Below are 17,507 nucleotides of genomic sequence, written 5' to 3' on the forward strand. Positions count from 1 at the left end.
AGGTACTACAAAAAAAGAAGCTTTGAACTTTGAGCTGGAATATAGGAGGGGCTGTCCTCTTTCCATCACTAAATTCCTGATGGACCACAGTACACACCCCAGAAGTCACATCTAGAGTTTAATGTCTCAGTGCACTTTGTTTAAAAATTCTCATTAGTATGCAAAACACAACATCTGGGATCCAAAGTAGTTTCTGAGCTGGTCTGTAACCTTGAAAACTGATTGGGATCACCAGGCAGATATTTTAAAAGTAGCAACGCCTGGGTACCACCTTCAACTAATTAAATCGGAAGCTCCAGAGGTGGGCTTCTGTAGTCTAACAAGCTTCAAAGGTGATTTAAATGTGCAGCCAGGGCTGAGAACCACTGGAGTCACAGCAGGCTCACTGCAGAGCCATTACACGGGTGATGGTCTCTGAAACCTTCTCCTGGTTGACTTGATGCTCAAGACTCACTCGATCCTCTGACCTCTGTGTGGCCTGGTTAGTCAGCACTCACCTACTCATGGTTACAAACTTCCAGTCCGACTGGCTTGGCCTCTGGAATCCTCTCCATCTCCCCAAGGGAATTTCCAAAATGTGTTGGTCTTGAGGTATGGGGTAAACTATGTTTTAAATGTCCTTCCACAAGTAGGTAAGTTGCTGCTTCTAGAGACGTGAAATCTTTAAAACACATAGCTAGAACTGTCTTTATGTCATTGGGGCTGTGTAGGGAGGGAGCAGGGCCAATGCATGTAGCTTGTAGCCAGTGAAAATGATGTAGAAATGTTATATAAACATCTTTCTAAGTTATAGTAAAAAATTTTCTGACTCTAAACATTCGTGAAATTTTCATGCTGAGTGATAAAAATGATAACATTTTGAGATAGCAGTGTTAGCCATCTCTTTTATTACCTCTGCATGTCTTTTTTTTTTTTTTTTTTTTAGAAGATGACAACCAGCACGAACATAACAGATTTTCAGAAAATGTATTTGGCTCTCAAGGCTTTGAACGTTTTTTTTTTTTTTTTCCAAATGGCCCTTAAAATCAGTTTAGCTCCTTAGCAAAACCAGTAATCATTGTAGCATTTAAACACCATTAGGTCAAAGTAGTACGATGGGGATAATATACTGGCAAGCTACTTTGCAGAGTTGGTTTAAGGATAAGAATGTATGAGAAGTATACTGAGTTCCTAAGAAGGAAAACCTCAAAACACGGTGGCTATCATTAAAATGTTTTAAGTTCTTTATAAAAATAACATATTATTCCTCAAATTACAGAGGTCTCTAATAGTGATGGGGAAAAATTGTTCTTTGCAAAATAGAAATATTTTTCCACATTTCTGAACCTAACAACTTTGAAAGCATTCAGCAGTTTCTCTAAGATTATTTAAAGCAAAGTGCTCATGACATATTTTACAATTAGATACTCTTAGATACGTGTTCTCTGTGCTGAGTCTTAAGCAAGTGCCAGATTCACCAATTAGTTTTTTAAAAGTAGAAAACATTTTAATCAACTCAACTGAAAAGGTGTTTTAGGGGGAAATCAATAATTTTGGTAAGTGGGTAACAGTAAACATTAGTGGCTGACTTTGCACAGTAGACAGATTCTAGTGTGCAAAGTGCTTCTGTTTATATCACTGAGTTTCCCCAGCTACCCTGGGAAGTTGAGGTAAGTCATTCTTACAGAGGAGGAAACCACATCTTAGGGAGGCTGAGACAGTTTGAAATCAGTGGAGCTGGGACCTGCCCTGAGGCTATTTTACTTCAACTCCTCTGCTCACAGAGAACTCATGGTAGCAGTTAAAAGTGTAGACTCTGACTGCCCAGATTTCAAATCTTGATTTCATCCCTTTGGGATCGTGGACAAGCCATTTTATCTTACTGTACTGCCATTTGTTTAAAGAGAGATAATAAAAGCACCCATATTTTAAAGGGTTACTGAAAAGATAAAAGGTGAAAATGAACATATTGGATGAAATAGATTTTCACTATCATGATGCTTGTTCCTTTGCTTTATTTCTTGTAAAAGGAAAAGCAGGTAGAAAGGAAGACCATCTAAAAACTGACCATTTTGAAGATCAGTTTGTAATAAGACATCAGATCTAAGTATCTTCCTCTAATACCTAGAAGATGGAAACTATTTGTATTCTTAGCAATGGAAGTTTCCAGATCATCCTGAGCCCATTTCCAACCAGCCTAGAGTAGTCTGTGGGCCCTAGGAGGACTAGGTGACCTCCGTGAACTTGCAGAGTCACACTGAATGGCATGGCATGAACATTTCACCCAAGGTCTCTTATTTTTATCCCTTTTGGATTGGAAGAAGAGCTTAGCCAAAGAGCGAATAGATCTGCTCATGTGGTCACAGGCTCAGCTCACAGCTCCTAACCTGCTTCTTGCAGGCCTGCGTTTTTATCAGGTCACTTTGGACAGCCAAGCCTGCATCTGCCCAGATGACAGGTGAAGGATCCAGGCCTCAAGGGGCCTTGAATGTCATCACCCTGGCTGAGCCTCTGTAATCATCTGACTCAGTGACATGGCACCAAGAAGCACAACAACCCAGGAAAAAGAAAATAAAAACCAAACCAACCACACCCACAGGGGGAAAATTCCCTCCTACTTCTGAGCCTAAAACCCAAATAGCTGCTACCTCCCAGGTTGACTGCTGACAAAAATACACAAGGGAGCTTTGGAGGGCAGGCAGGGGGAACAAAATAATAAACCAATTAAAAATAATAACGTGACAGTCATGGTTAAGCTGATTTGCTTTACTACCTTCATCTTTAATATTTTGCTCATTAACTTTTTCTTTTTTGAGACAGTCTCACACTGTCACCTAGGCTGGAGTGCAATGGCGCCATCCCGGCTCACGGCAACCTCCGCCTCCTGGATTCAAGTGATTCTTCTGCCTCAGCCTCCCGAGTAGCTGGGATTACAGGTGCCCACCACCACACCTGGATAACTTTTTTTTGTATTTTTAGTAGAGATGGGGTTTCACTATGTTGGCCAGGCTGGTCTCGAACTCCTGACCTCATGATCTGCTTGTCTCAGCCTCCCAAAGTGCTGGGATTACAGGCGTGAGCCAACGCACCCAGCCTTTTTTTTTTTTTTCTCAAAATACGGTTTAAAATGGAAAGCAACAGATCCAGTCAGATTTTTTGTGTTTTTTTTCCTCAAAATACGGTTTAAAATGGAAAGCAACAGATCCAGTCAGTTTTTTTTTTTAAGATGGAGTCTCACTCCTGTTGCCCAGGCTGGAGTGCAATGGCGTGATCTCAGCTCACTGCCATGTCTGCCTCCCTGGTTCAAGCGATTCTCCTGCCTCAGCCTCCCGAGTAGCTAGGATTACAGGCACCCATTTTGAACCACGCCCGGCTAATTTTCTTGTATTTTTGGTAGAGACAGGGTTTCACCATGTTGTCCAGGCTGGTCTCAAACTCCTGATCTCAGGTGATCCACCTGCTTCGGCCTCCCAAAGTGCTGGGATTACAGGTGTGAGCCACCACGCCCGGCCAAAATGGGCAGTTTTAAGCTTTAGGTGGACATGGGACTGAATACTGTTATCACATGGGGGTGGAAGGGAACCACAGGCACAAAACATGGAGGTGCTTTAACTCATCCAGTTTTGTGGCCTCAACTGAGAATGCCTTGGGGGTCCCCCAGAGTCAGCTGAAGTAGGACAAGAGGGAGACAGTGAGAACAGTCAGAGATGCAGGGTTTTGAAACAGTCCAAAGCGCTTTAGGGCTTGCTTCCTGCTGAATTCTCTCTTGCTAAGGCTGTTGCCAGGGCCAGCGTTGCCTGTGACACGTTCCCATGTATCCACAGGGTGGGCTCGGAAGGGGCTTGGTGTGAAACTTCACTTGAAGAGACTGGCTCTTTAACCGACTCACTGGGGTATTATGGCGGCCCCTGCCCGTCCTGGCCAATCTCAGGGACATCCTAGTAGGACCCACTTAAGAACCTGAAGTATGTTGGGGAAGAATGAGATTGAGGGGTCTGTTTTCTGCTTGCCTCAAAATTCTTAGGGTCCTAAGAAGTTATTTTTTGGGGAAACTACTTCAAGACAACCCAAAGAGATGATTCAACTTAGGAAAGAGCCTGGATGAGCCTTTAGGCACTTGAGACTTACCCGGACCACGTAGTTAAATCTTCTGGAATCCAGAATGGCAGTTGAGAAGTCCAGTCTGTTGAAAGCTTCCCCCAGGGTGCAATATCCATGGCGCTGAATGTGAAAACAAAGGCACAGAAGTTACTCCTGCCATGCAGAGGTCATCCAAGTAAGAATGAGCCAGTTAGAACAACCCAACTGGATTTTGCCAAATGAGCTTGATGCCTGTCTTAGGTGACCTGGGGTGCTGGCTTCTTTCCTGTACCCACAAGCCCTTGAGAGCCACCAAGATGGGTAACACAGCCAGCAGCTGCCTCAGTCAGCCCCTCACATGTTAAACACCCCCTTTTCGTGACTTGTACCATTTGGGACCTTGCTTATGATTTTTCCACATATTAGTCTGGAAAAATCATAACTAATTGCTTATTAAGGAAAGACTGGGAGCAGGGTACGGGATATGGGAGGCCATGATGGTTGGTGACTGTAAGGTACTCCTGGGAGGAGAATTAGACCTACCTGCGCCAACTGTGTCACCACCTTGCCTTATACCAATAGTGCTTTTCTCACTGTGATCATCAGAAGTGTTTATAAGGTTTGGGAGGAAGCAAAAGAAGTTTTGATCTTTTAATCTATGAACACAGAGGGAATTGGGAGTATAAAGTCCCAGCTCTGCTCTGAGTATCTGGGTGGTCTTGGGAATTATCAGTGACCCCCTCTGGACCTCAAATCACAGAGGGGACTAGATGTTCACTGAGGTCCCTGACAGTCATAGAAATTCTTTCATATTGCCTGTATCCTAGTTATTTTAGCAAATGCTTGTGCAGAGAGAAAATATACATAAAAGGGCTTTATAAAGTACCATACAAATGTAGTTATTATAATGTCTTGTCCCCTCCCACATCACACTGAGCAGGCACTGAAAACTTCTACTATATTTAGTGATTAGCCCTTCCAGGACTGAAATTTAACTGAGTTGAAGTCCAAAGAGATCTTAGAACAAAAGGGAGACCTTGCCCTGAGGCAAATATAATATAATATAATATATTATATTATAGGACAATATAATAATATAATATAATATTATATATTATATATAATATTATAATATAATATAATAATATAATAATATGGTTGAGGACAATATAATAATATGGTTGAGATGGGCATGTCAATCTTTATAAAGCACTTTTACATACATAATCTCATTGAACGACTAGAGGGTCCACCTAGTGACTTTTGCTTCTTTCTCTCTCTGTTCTAAACTCTGATGGTTGGCTAAATAATAGACTAATAGCTGCCATCTCCCACATCCAAGAAGACTCTCATGATCTGAAGTAATTTCCCTCCCTACCATATCCCTCCCTGCGCTATCAGGAAGGGATAAGGTTCAGTATAACTTAGTAAATGAATGGGATGCTCACCTCTTTAGTACTTCCTTTGTGAACATAGATCCATTTTTCTTGGTGGAAATCTACAGAGACAAAAAGAATACACAGCTTTAACATCTGCAACATGCTCAAGATTTAAGACATTTCATTTATTCCAAAGTTTTAAAAGTTTTGACAAAAAAGATAAGGACTCTACTGACAACCGAAGAAGTTTCAAGTGCTTAATTTCTGCAGTGTAGAAATACTGGGGCTATAAGTTGCTTTGTCTGAAGCACTCTAAATCTTTGATAGCCATATTTCATATACAAAGCTCCAAACTATTATTATTTTTTCTAAAACTCTATGCCATAAGAAATTACAGGCCAGATGCAGTGGCTCATGCCTGAAATCTCAGCACTGTGGGAGGTTGAGGCAGGCAGATCACTAGAAGTCAGGAGTTCGAGACCAGCCTGGCCAACGTGGTGAAACCCCATTTCTTCTAAAAATACAAAAATTAGCCAGGCGTGGTGGCGGGCACCTGTAATCCCAGCTACTTGGGAGGTTGAGGTAGGAGAATCACTTGAACCCGGGAGGCGGAGGTTGCCGTGAGCCGAGATTGTGCCACTGCACTCCAGCCTGGGTGACAGAGCGAGACTCTGTCCCCCCCAAAAAATGAAATTAGGCTTTGACAGACTGAGTTACATGCTGTGAACAGAGGGGGTGGATCGCTTGAGCCCTGGAGTTTGAGACCAGCCTGGGCAACATGGCGAAACCCCGTCTCTACTAAAACACAAAAATTAGCCGGGTATGGTGGCAGGTGCTTGTAATCCCAGCTACTTAGGAGGCTGAGGCACGAGAATCGCTTAAACCCGAGAGTTGGAGGTTGCAGTGAGCTAGGATCATGCCACTGACTCCAGCCTGGGTGACAGAGCAAAACTCTGTCTCAAAAAACAAAAACAAACAAACAAACAAAAAACACCAAAAAAAAAAAAAACCCTAATACTCAAGTACAAATTTATTTTAAATGCCAAACCTGAAACTTATATAAGTCCATGAAAATCAAACAGATAACATGAGGAAAACATGCATTACAGATAAAATAACCTGTATGTAATTCCTGCTATTAATACAACTTTATATTCTCTGCTGATACTTACAAATAGTATCTAGAAATGTTAATAGGATTTATACAAGGAAAGAGGGAGAAAAATCTGTTTTCAAAGCCTCAAAACAGTTCACAATAAAAGTACATACTGGAACTGATTCAGCTGACCACATCACTGTAAAATAACCTATGTCAAATACAAATGACTAGCAGGAAAAAAAGTCCCTCAACTAGCAACTGACTTACAAACAAGACTATAAAGAACATGTTAGTCTTGCTTGTAAAATGCACAGCCAGGTTTCTGAGTGCTAAGATCTCAGTAACCTTTGTCAGTGACACACAGTAAAACACTGAGGCAGATGTGTGACAGGTGTTATTTTTTTTTTCATCCAAGGACCAATCATAACTATCTTCAAACAGCTTTTTTCTGAAGTTCAAAACAAATGGCTTACACTGAGTTTTGGTTTTGCTATTCAGCATGTCCTTCTTTCTCTTCTTGGCTGCAACATCATAGTTCAGGCTGTTGAAAAGATTCTCCTTATTGTATACCTCCTTGTTGCAGTAACTATGAATAACAGAAGACAAAGAGGATGAGCTGTAACAGCTATACATGAACCTGAGCTGTTTCTATAAATAACTCACTGAGTTACAAGACAAACAAACATACAGGCTTCTCAAACAAAATAAAACAATAAAATGATCACTCAAAAAAAAAAAAGTCTATACAGTCACAGGCTTCTCCTTTAGGATGAAACAGGTTCACATCTGTGCGGAAGGCAGGGATGGGAGCTTCTACTTCTTTTGAATTCCCTAACAGTGCCTTGCATTGTAATTTGACACACAGCACTCTACTCTTCAACTAAGAGCAATGCAGAGCACTACAATATTACTTTAAACAAAAATGATGAATGGGGGGAGGGGTGATTACTGGTATCGCTGTACTACATAATGCCTTCATTTTGTAAAAGCATCTACCCCAAGCTGCTGCTGCTTCTTTAAAAAAAAAAAAGTTTCATTGAGATAAACTTCACACACCATACAATTCATCCATTTAAAGTATACTTAAGCTGCTTTTAAGTAGCATCCTTCTAACATGTCTTTAAAACACGATCACGTTTACAAAAATCTGACTTATAAACTCCATTTCTAGGAGATGCTTTGGGTATAGTGCTAGTTGCTTAGGTTTTATGTAGTGCCTTGACTAAAACACACTAGGCATCATGCTGCGAGGTGAAGACTTTGGGTCTTGACTATACAAGGTAAACTTATAATTGATAAATTTATAAGGGCTGAACAGACATTGGACGTACCTGCCTAATTCACAGGTCACTGAAGGATGCGCAGGCTCATCTCGGGCCCGGCACTTATTTCCCTCAGTGGGCGGAGCAATCATTTGAGGGGTAATGAACTATTCTACTATACAACGTAACTTCAAAGTAAATCTCTGAATAATTTCCACAGAAGGAATGCAGGAGAAATACTGAGGTATGATAAGATAGGTTCCCTAACTCCCTCAACCCCCACAAAGTATATAAAACAGGATTTATAATGCCAACTGGTAAAACATAAATTAGGGTTTTTTTTTTTGCTATACCACTGATATTTTATACTCCTTTAATGTTCTGAGTTTCTCTGCTGAATTTAAAATGTAATTTGATTTACATCTTTTTCGGATATACATCTGTTGGGTACAATTATGTACATCTGCACTTCTCTATTTCCTTGGCATTGTGTAAATGGTAGAAGAGAAAAGATTTGAAGCAACTTCTAGTATCTTTTTGTTATTAATACAATAGTCTCTCAAGTAGCACTTCGGCTAGTATAAGTATCTTGCTAATATGCTTACATGTGACATCTCCAACAATATACTCAGTGTTGCTTTTCTGGACCCTTAAGGACAAACATGATAAATAATCATTTGTTAATCTTCCTTCATAAGGCCCTGCTTAATACCATTTATTGAGTTTCCTACTAAACTCAATAGCCTTCTCCTTTTCATTCAGGGAAACAGGATATTTTTAGGTTTCAGATAGAGTCCTGAAGAAATGTCCTCTCAGAGGCACCTTCAAAAGCAAGCCAAGGATGAGTGTTTTGGGCCAGGCTTTGTATAACACATGAGTGTGTTTCTGTCTATTTGCATGACTCTAGGGGTACAGAATCACTGACCAGCTGATTATCTGCTCCAAGGTCAGAAGGAAAAGAGGGACAGAACAAAGAACAGAACTGAATTCCTGAGGCTAACTTAAGACATTTCAATCAACGTTGAGAAAAACAGCAAACGATGGAAGGTCATTTGAGTGGTCCATGATGTACCACAGCTGAGAACAGCTTTAGAAAGCAAAGCTAGAACATTTTGTGTGCAAAAATACCACATGAAGGCTTACTTAGAAAGAACACACACAACCCCCACAAACAACAAAAACCTACAGTATAAATTCCACATGTAGAGAATCATAAAATGAGGTTGTCTTATTCTCAACATTTAAGGTTCAGTAGCAGATTTTCCGAGCCTGGGCCATAGATTGTGATCATTACTTAGCAAGTTCAAATATTTAGATTTCATCTTATTCTTTTCCAATTGAAAAGGTTCTTTAAAGGAATTGGAGCACTCACTTTCCTCAGAAGCTACAATAACCTGCTTTAAGCCTGAGTGACTCATTTCAAAAGCTAGTTTAGAAAGAATTTTACATAATTGATGATGTTCTCTCACTGTAGAATGTAGAAAAGTTTTAACCAAAGAGAAACCCTATATTTTCACTTGGTATTAGGTTTTAGATTCCGGAGGAAGGGCCTGGAAAGAAGGGCTATGGGGTTTATTTGTGTTGCCTACTTATATGTTTTCTTTTAAGCAATAATATATTCAGTTAGAGGCTATTTTGAGAGTTCAATTGTGTCCTTTTCAAGAAAATGCAAAGCCAATGGAAAATTACAACTGAAATTTTTAAAAAGAAAAACCACCACCATTTAGGAATTGGAGCACTGGATTTTTTTTTTTTAAATAAGCAAAACCATCTCAACGAGGCTGCTTTCTTCACTAAATTCAATAATAGCCAGCAAGTTGCTATTTTGTAGTCACTATTTACTAATCTTGATTTTTATAGGTACAGGCCTAGAATAAGAAAAAGATCTACTCCACAGCCCCACGTTACCACATACCAAGATACTTTAAGGCAACTTTTTAAAAATGTAGAAAAAATTCAAAATCAGACCATAAATAAGTCTGTTTTGGCAGCAGATAAAGAAGGGAATGAAAAAAAATAAAGCCCTATTTCTCATTTCATTTGCAATAAAAACCATTTAAGAAAGCTGTGACGTGCCCCCAGAGGCTTAATTGTAGTTATATAGCCTGATTAAAGCCAGTAGAGATTTCTACACCAATTTACTGACGCATTTCCAGATCGCCACACTCACAAAGCTGGCACCTGGAATGCTCTGGTGAAACAAACAGCCTAGTGTATAACGCTCATAGAACAGTGTCTTGCACACAGTAAGCACTCATAAAATCTTAACTATTATTTTTATCCAGGCACCAAGGTAAACTTCCTGCTTCCGGGTCCAGCCTTAGCTATACAGTAAAGCAACATTTGAGTCAGTCTTCAATGACAGAAGTGTAGGCTTAGAAAAGAGTGGCAGAGGCTCAGACAGCTTGGGTTACTCATCCTGGGGGTGGGCGGTGAGGGGGTGGTTACTGAGGAGGGCTGTGCGGGTGCCTGAACCACCACTTCCTTGAAGCATTCTTGGATCATCCCAATTCACGCCAAGCTCTTTCCTTGCATTTTAGATCTGCCCCAGCATATTTAACATTTGCCATTCCCCTTCTATTTTATATAATTTCAACATTTTTGAGAAGGGGTCCTGCTTTAAGCTTATCTGAAATCCTCCCATGATGTCACTCCTGGACGCATGGCTGGGACTGGATTTGTAACATTCTACACTAGAGAAGGCTGGAGTCCTAGACCACAGAGAAGATGGCCAGCTGAGTCCATAATAGGTGTGCTGTGTGGCCAAGACTTGGTCAACACGAAACAATAACCCCAGACTGAAAACCGCCAAATGCATCCTTCATCCTGGGCTCTTGTTTGGGCCGCTTGCAGAATGGTCCGTGGAATTAGAGAAGTCAGTCTACCATGTCTCTGTAGTTCTCTGTTTCACGGTCCCTCCCCGCTTAAGGGCCTGCCTTTTGTTTTCTCATAACAGGAGAGGCATTCAGCTTCACCTGTGTAGGCAGGCACGCAGCCCAAACCTGACATCACGGGGAAACGTCACCAAGACCAAAAACAGTGAGGATATTTGAGATGACAAACCCAGACCACAGAAGGCATACTGCTTTTAAGAAGTTGCAGGCTTCTCATGCTAAGCAGGGAAGAGATTGTTTACAGTTGCTGGAAAAAAAAAAAAAAAATACCCTGCAAACAAACAGCCAGCTGCTTTGCTAGGAGGCTACCAAATGATTCCTAAACACTGACTCAAAGGACCACAGGTGGTCAGTATATCAATGACTATTTGCGGTAATGATGATGGATGTGACAGCTCCAGCTCAGGTGTGAAATGGGAAGAAAAAGAGGCTCATGAACGGGACACGGGGGGTGGGGGGTGTGCAGGAAGCCACCCGATTCCAGCTCAGTCTAAACTTTTGTGGTAAGTTAAGACCATCTTCAGGTCTTCCATACTGTGAAGACAGAGATACTACTATTTCTAAAGGAGAGTGACACCAGTTTCTCTCCTGATGCCGGTATAGGGTATTTTAAAACAAATTTTAAATTTTTATTTATTTTTAGAGACAGGGTCTCGCTCTGTGGCCCAGGCTGAAGTGCAGTGGCACAGTCATGACTCGCTGCAGCCTTGAACTTCTGGGCACAAGCGATCCTCCCACCTCAGCCTCCCGAGTAGGGTGAGTATTAATACGACCCTATATTTTAAATCTTCTCCTGCTGAACTCAATCATCTGTTCTCCACTGAGGAGCATCCTGCAATTATATTTGGGTGAGCGGCTCTAACATGACTCTTGAGACCCTTTCTGCACTTTTGTAGAAAGAACCTGAACTTGTATACAGAAATAAAGTACCAACATATTAGATCATTGTCCTTAGGAAAAAGGAGGAAGGAAGGAAGTTTCCCATTTTGTTGAGGGAGAATAATTTAGGCATAATTGGTAACTCCAGTCGATAAAAGACATAGTCTGTCAATAGTAGTTGGTTTTACTTTCCTGTAAATAAATTACCTGATTTTATGTAAATAAGATTTCCTTATGGTGGTCCCTAAACTCCCCTGGGACTGCCTCCAAATAACTCCAACGTAAATGGTTATATGCTGGCGGTTAATACGCTCAAGTCTCTCCGGACAGACCCCCAGAATTAAATAATGTCTTTCTTTACATTGTGAGACAATGTGAATTTGATGCATTCCAAATCGCAAACAAATGGGAGGCACGGGAGGTCAAGCTGCCAAAATAACCACATTTTCTTGATAGTTTTCTCAAAATTTATTGCCAATGCTTCATCCAAGCAACGACTGGTATATCTCAGTAAGCGGGAACCTGGCCCAGAAACAGAATTCTCCATTGAAGTCAATTTAAGGGTGCAGGGGCTCATGGTTTTAACCAAAGGTGGCAGGAAAAGGCTCCCAAGGGTGACTCTGGCTGCACCAGTCCATTCTGGAATCACTTTCATCGCCCCCAACGCTCACCGGGCTAAATGCTAAGAGTCTCTGAAAGGTCAGGGGCTGAGAAATTCCAGGCTACCTGACTTACTAGCCGGCGCTGGCGTCGTTAGCCAAGCTGAGCGGGGAGCGCAGCGGACCTCAGGTTTCCCACCAGACCACACAGCTCAGGTGAGACCTCGAATCCAGAGGCTCACCGGGGCCAGGCAGGCTTTTCGCAGCTCACAGGCACCCCTGGAAACGGAGTGCACTCTATACAAAGCAGACCGACCGAGAGGGCCACGGAGGAAACAGGTGCAAGAGCCTTGTCCTCCCAGAAGCAGAGCTCTTGTGGGTTTCATCCCCTGCCCCGTTCCCTCCTTTGCACCTCTGCAGCCCCAACCCTCCACCGCTCGCAAGTCCGCCCAGTAAGCGGCTGCCCCAGGGACCATCTGGCCGTCCCTTTCTGGTTACTCATCCTCCCGGCCACTTCGTGGTTGCCCGTGCCTGAGCAGGGCCTGGAAGCGCTCCAGGCGGGACCTGCGTCGGATCCCGTCACCCGTCGCGTCCACAGCGCTTGGGCGCTGGGAGCCGGGCCACCCCGCGGTGAAGGGTTTCAACCCACCCGCCCGCGCCCCCACACGGGCAAAGTGCGCGACTCCGGTGTCCTTAAAGGAGGGACCACTAAAGCGAGCGTTTGGGGACACGATCCGCGAATGTCATCAGACTCTCAGAGGGACCAGGTGTTCTGTAAGGAGTCGTGTCCACTTGGAGACACTGACCTTGAACAATAAGAGAAACCGAATTCCCTGTCTCCGGTGGTCCGAAGACCTCTACAGAAATCGGGCCCCGCAGTCCCACCCTCCGGGTCAGGGTCTCCCTCCTCAGCCCGCTCCAGCCCTGCCTGCCCCTCATTCGCCGTCCCTGCGCCCCCCAGACCAGCCCGGGTCAGTTTCGCCGGGGCTGGAAGTTGGTAGCGGGTCCCCTCACCTGCTGAGGTCGCTCACGAAACTGCCGCTCTTCTCATCCAGGAAGCGCTTCCAGCCGTCGGCCGTCTTCACCCAGCTCTGCCCGGGGGACCGCCAGTCCTGCCCGAGGAATGGCATGGCACCGCGAGCGGACTGGACGGATGGGGAGACGGGGCCGGCCTAGTGGCCTCGGGGACGCGCCACCCGGGGCGGATGCTCGGGGTGCAGGGGCCCGCGACGGGGGCGGCGGGGCGGCGGGAACGGCGCGGGGCACCCTGTGGGGCGGCAAGCGCGGACAGGGTCTCAAGCGCTGCAGGCTCCGGGAGTGCTGCGCGGCAGTAGCTGCGGCAGTATTTATCCCCGCCGCCGGCCTCGGCTCTTTGTTGCCGGAAGAGCCGCCTGCTCTTAGCCCGGCCCCCCGGCCCGGAGGCCACGTGGCTTTGTTTATGGGCTCGGCTTGTTTTCCGAGGCGCCTGCGGCTCACGCTCCCTTCCCGGTTGCACAACCGCGCCGGTGGAAACTTGAAGCGGTGCTGCCAGGCCGGGTCCCCCGCCGCCCCTGGCACCTCCGCGCGCCCTCCCCGTCCCCAGGACACCGTCGTCCCAAAGCGAGGCCCGGCGCTCGGAAAGCTGCGCCCCGGTCTCCTGCAGCTCCCGGGCTGACGAGGTGCAGGGAGGAGGCCGGAGCGGTGTCTGGGTCCCTGCGGGGTGGGCGTGGGGAGAAGGGCCAGCCCCCCTCCTGCCCCCGAGCTGTCAGATCCGCAGCCAGATCAGCCTCCCGGGCCGTTGGCAGAGCTGGGGCCGGCACCGCGCGGCCCGGCGGAGAGTAGGGGGCGCAGCCTCCTGACCTCTCTCACTGCCCCAACCCCGCCCTAGCGCGCGGAGGTTAGAGCGGGGGAGGAGGGACAGCCTCCCAGCCCTCCAGGCCCCTTAGCTGTCACTAACCAGTCCTCCGTCAGGCCTGCCCCTGGGGCAGCAAAGGAGGGGAAGGAGAGGAAGCCCCGAGAGGTATCTGGTTCCCGCAGGTTGGGAGTGGAGAAAAAGAACAGCGTCCCTATCCTACCCGAACACTCTAAGAGAGGGGTTAAATGATGTACCCAGGGCCAATGCTACGGTACAATCTGAAACTACCCTGTTTGCTTTTACTTTTTGTTGTTGTTATAACAATCTACCCCTGTCTGCAGTGGGAACTCCATGAGAGCTGGTCTGTCTTGTTCCGGAGGCATTTCAGCCCCTGCACCCTGCCAGGCCCAGTGCAGGCCTTCAACAACTATTTGTGTGAATAAGTGAATGGATACGGGAGGCTGCTGGCATGAGGGTGGCTTCTTGCCCTTCATCACCTCTGGTTATGATGCTTTACAGCCTGGTCTATTTGGCAATTAGTTTGCACAGGACAGCAGCAGCAGAGTAAAAATCCCATGCTCAAGCATTAGCTTCAAACTTGATTCTTCCATACTCCTTTCTCTGCAGCCATCAATATCATCTCGTCCATTGACTCGGTGTAATCTTTAAGGCTCAGGCAAAGAAATTGTGTGTGCCCTATGAGGCTACATGTTGGACTGGGAAGATGTTTTTAATAAAGTTTGTTTTCAAGTAGCCAGAGCTTTCTGATTTAGATTTCCCACCGTAAATAATTTATTAGTGTAGTAATAGTAAAAAAAGCTTGTAAAAACATTGAAGAAGTCCCAAACAAATGTTAAACACTGTGATGGTGCTAACAAATGAGGCAGTGTTGGGTCTGGTCTCTGTTGGAGGGAATTGGTATCTGCGTAATTAAGGGATGTGATTATTATTATTATTATTTTTGAGACAGAGTCTCATTGTGTCACCCTGGCTAGAGTGAGTGATCATGGCTCACTGTAGCTTCAGCCTCCCCAGCTCAAGCGATCCTCCCACCGCAGCCCCGGTCTCCAGTAGCTGGGACTACAGGCACTCACCACCGCACCAGGCTAATTTTTTATATTTTTTGTAGAGATAGGGTTTTGCCATCTTGCCCAGGCTAGTCTTAAACTCCTGGGCTCAAGTGATCCTCCTTCCTTGGCCTCCCAAAGTGTTGGGATTACAGGCGTGAGCCACCATGCCCGGCTGGGATGTGATTATTAAAAATGTGTGTTAGTTATGTATTAGTAAGCTGGCTACATACCTGTGGAGACCACAGAGGGCCGGAAGGTAGAAGATTTGAATTCTAATTCTGCTGCAGCAGCATACTACCTGTCTTCCCTTGGATGAATGACTTAAACTCTTAGGGCCCCATTTCCTCAACTGTCAAGAAAAAATGGAGCCAATAATGCCTACCTTTCAGGATGGTTTAAAAGCTGTGGTAGATTGAATTATTAGTACACATTCTTCCCTCCTTTTCAGTAGTGTCATGTGCCCACACTATTTGGTGATGTGTATTTTTCTAATTCTTGACAACGGGCTTGGCCATGTGACTGGCTTTAGCCAATGGGATGCTGATGGATGTGATGTGAGCAGAGGATGTGATGTATGTACTTGCCTGGTTGGTCTTGATGTTTTGTGCGTTCACCTGCTCCATGAAAAGAGCATACCCTGAGTAGCCACTGCTCCTGGAGTGGCTGGAGTGACATCCATGTGTCCCAGGATGTGACACATGGAGCAGACACTCCAGTTGACCCCACAGATGTGTTAGCAAGAAATAAATGTGTCTTGTTGAATGCCACTGAGATTTTTGTGATTTACTGTTACACAGCATTATTGTGTCGATAGCTGACTCCTATAAAGGGTTGAGTGGCTCAAAGTTGGTGAAAGTTTCTTTAACTTCTAAAATTCAAGCACAAATAGGAAATTACAATTATTTTTGTCCTTGTCTTTTTGTCTAATAACTAATGTTAGGAAGCCTCAGTATTTGTCTCTAGTCCTTCAGCTTTCTGTTCCTTAAAACAAACAAAGACAGAATTGTTGCTATCATATCTTAATGCAGGCTTCTTCTGAAGTATGATTGACTGTTTTAGATTTCTCTCACCATAAAAAAATCTAACTTGAGACTTCTTTTTTTTTTTTTTGAAACAGAGTCTTGCTCTATCACCCAGGCTAGAGTGTACCGGCGCAATCATGGCTCACTGCAGCCTTGAACTCTTGAGCTCAAGTGATTCTCCTGCCTCAGCCTCCTGAGCAGCTAAGACAATAGGCGTGCACCACCATGCCTGGTTGATTAAAACATTTTTTTTGGAGAGATGGGGTCTTGCTATGTTGCTCAGGCTGGTCTCAAACTTCTGGCCTCAAGTGATCCTCCCGCCTTGGCCTCCCAAACTACTAGGAGTACAGGCATGAGCCACCATACTCAGCTGACACTTATTTAAACATGGTTTCTACTGGGAAGTTTTGTAATGCTGGACCCCTCAAGATAAAGAACTTGCTAGGCTATGTCCAGAACAGTTACCTTCACATCAGTTGCTGGCTTGACTTTGCAAAGACTCTGTGATTGTAAGCCCTATCATAGCTGAGCATTTGAGAATCACCAAAAGCAAAATATCAGTGTTATAGCTTCAGGCTGAAGACATAGAGACAAATAGATACTCAGAGAATTTCACAAGGCACAGCACAGACTGGTCAGGACCCCATGTAGCCTAATGGTGTGTGCAGTGTACACAATGTGTGTACCATGGCTGTGTGTTTCATTGCTTAGACACTTAGCTACTGCCTTTCCTGCACTGTTTTGTACAACACATTACCCAGATTACATGCTGGGTATTTGATTTTTTGTGTTTTCTTCTCTTGTCTAGGACTGTGAGCTCCTTGATGGCAGGGCTGTGTCTTAGGAGTTTAGTGCCACAGTGTCTAATAAGGTTCTTGGTACATGGTACATTTACATCAATAAATCAACAAATGGGCCCAATGCGGTGGCTGACACGTGTAATCCCAGCACTTTGGGAGGCTGAGGCAGGTGGATCACCTGAGGTCAGGAGTTTGAGACTAGCCTGGCCAACATGGTGAAACGCCATCTCTACTAAAAATATAAAAGTTAGCCAGGCATGGTGGCGGGTGCCTGTAATCCCAACTACTCAGGAGGCTGGGGCAGGAGAATCGCTGGAACCCGGGAGGTGGAGGTTGCAGTGAGCTGAGATCGCGCCACTGCACTCCAGCCTGGGTGACGAGAGTGAGATTCCTTGTCAAAAAAAAAAAAAAAAAAAAAAAAAAATCAACAAATGTTGAGCTGACCTGGAAGGCTGTTATTCCCATGTCTTTACCTGTTGACATTTTATTACTTCTAGGGACATAGCAGGGTGAAGCAAAGGGAGGGTTGGCAGCCCCCAGTCCTACCTCGTATAGCTGCATTCTCCAATAGTGATGCTTTACGGGTTAGTGAGGCAGATGGCGAAGGTAG

At 44.7% G+C, this 17,507-nt stretch overlaps 1 protein-coding gene across 1 annotated transcript in view; it reads right to left on the reverse strand.

The window, feature by feature from the left end:
- Positions 1–13,960, reverse strand: part of FBXO32 (F-box protein 32) — a 38,704-nt gene extending 24,744 nt beyond the window's left edge. Inside the window, exons 1-4 of the mRNA XM_024251097.3 lie at positions 13,186–13,960; positions 7,011–7,123; positions 5,508–5,557; positions 4,108–4,200 (exon numbers count right to left, since the gene is read on the reverse strand). Of these exons, the coding sequence (XP_024106865.1) occupies positions 4,108–4,200; positions 5,508–5,557; positions 7,011–7,123; positions 13,186–13,301 (372 nt within the window). The 5' untranslated portion in view covers positions 13,302–13,960. The remainder of the gene's footprint in view (positions 1–4,107; positions 4,201–5,507; positions 5,558–7,010; positions 7,124–13,185) is intronic.
- Positions 13,961–17,507: the final 3,547 nt, after the last annotated feature.

The sequence above is a fragment of the Pongo abelii genome, chromosome 7, assembly GCF_028885655.2.
Source record: "Pongo abelii isolate AG06213 chromosome 7, NHGRI_mPonAbe1-v2.0_pri, whole genome shotgun sequence".
Classification (NCBI taxonomy): Eukaryota; Metazoa; Chordata; class Mammalia; order Primates; family Hominidae; genus Pongo; species Pongo abelii.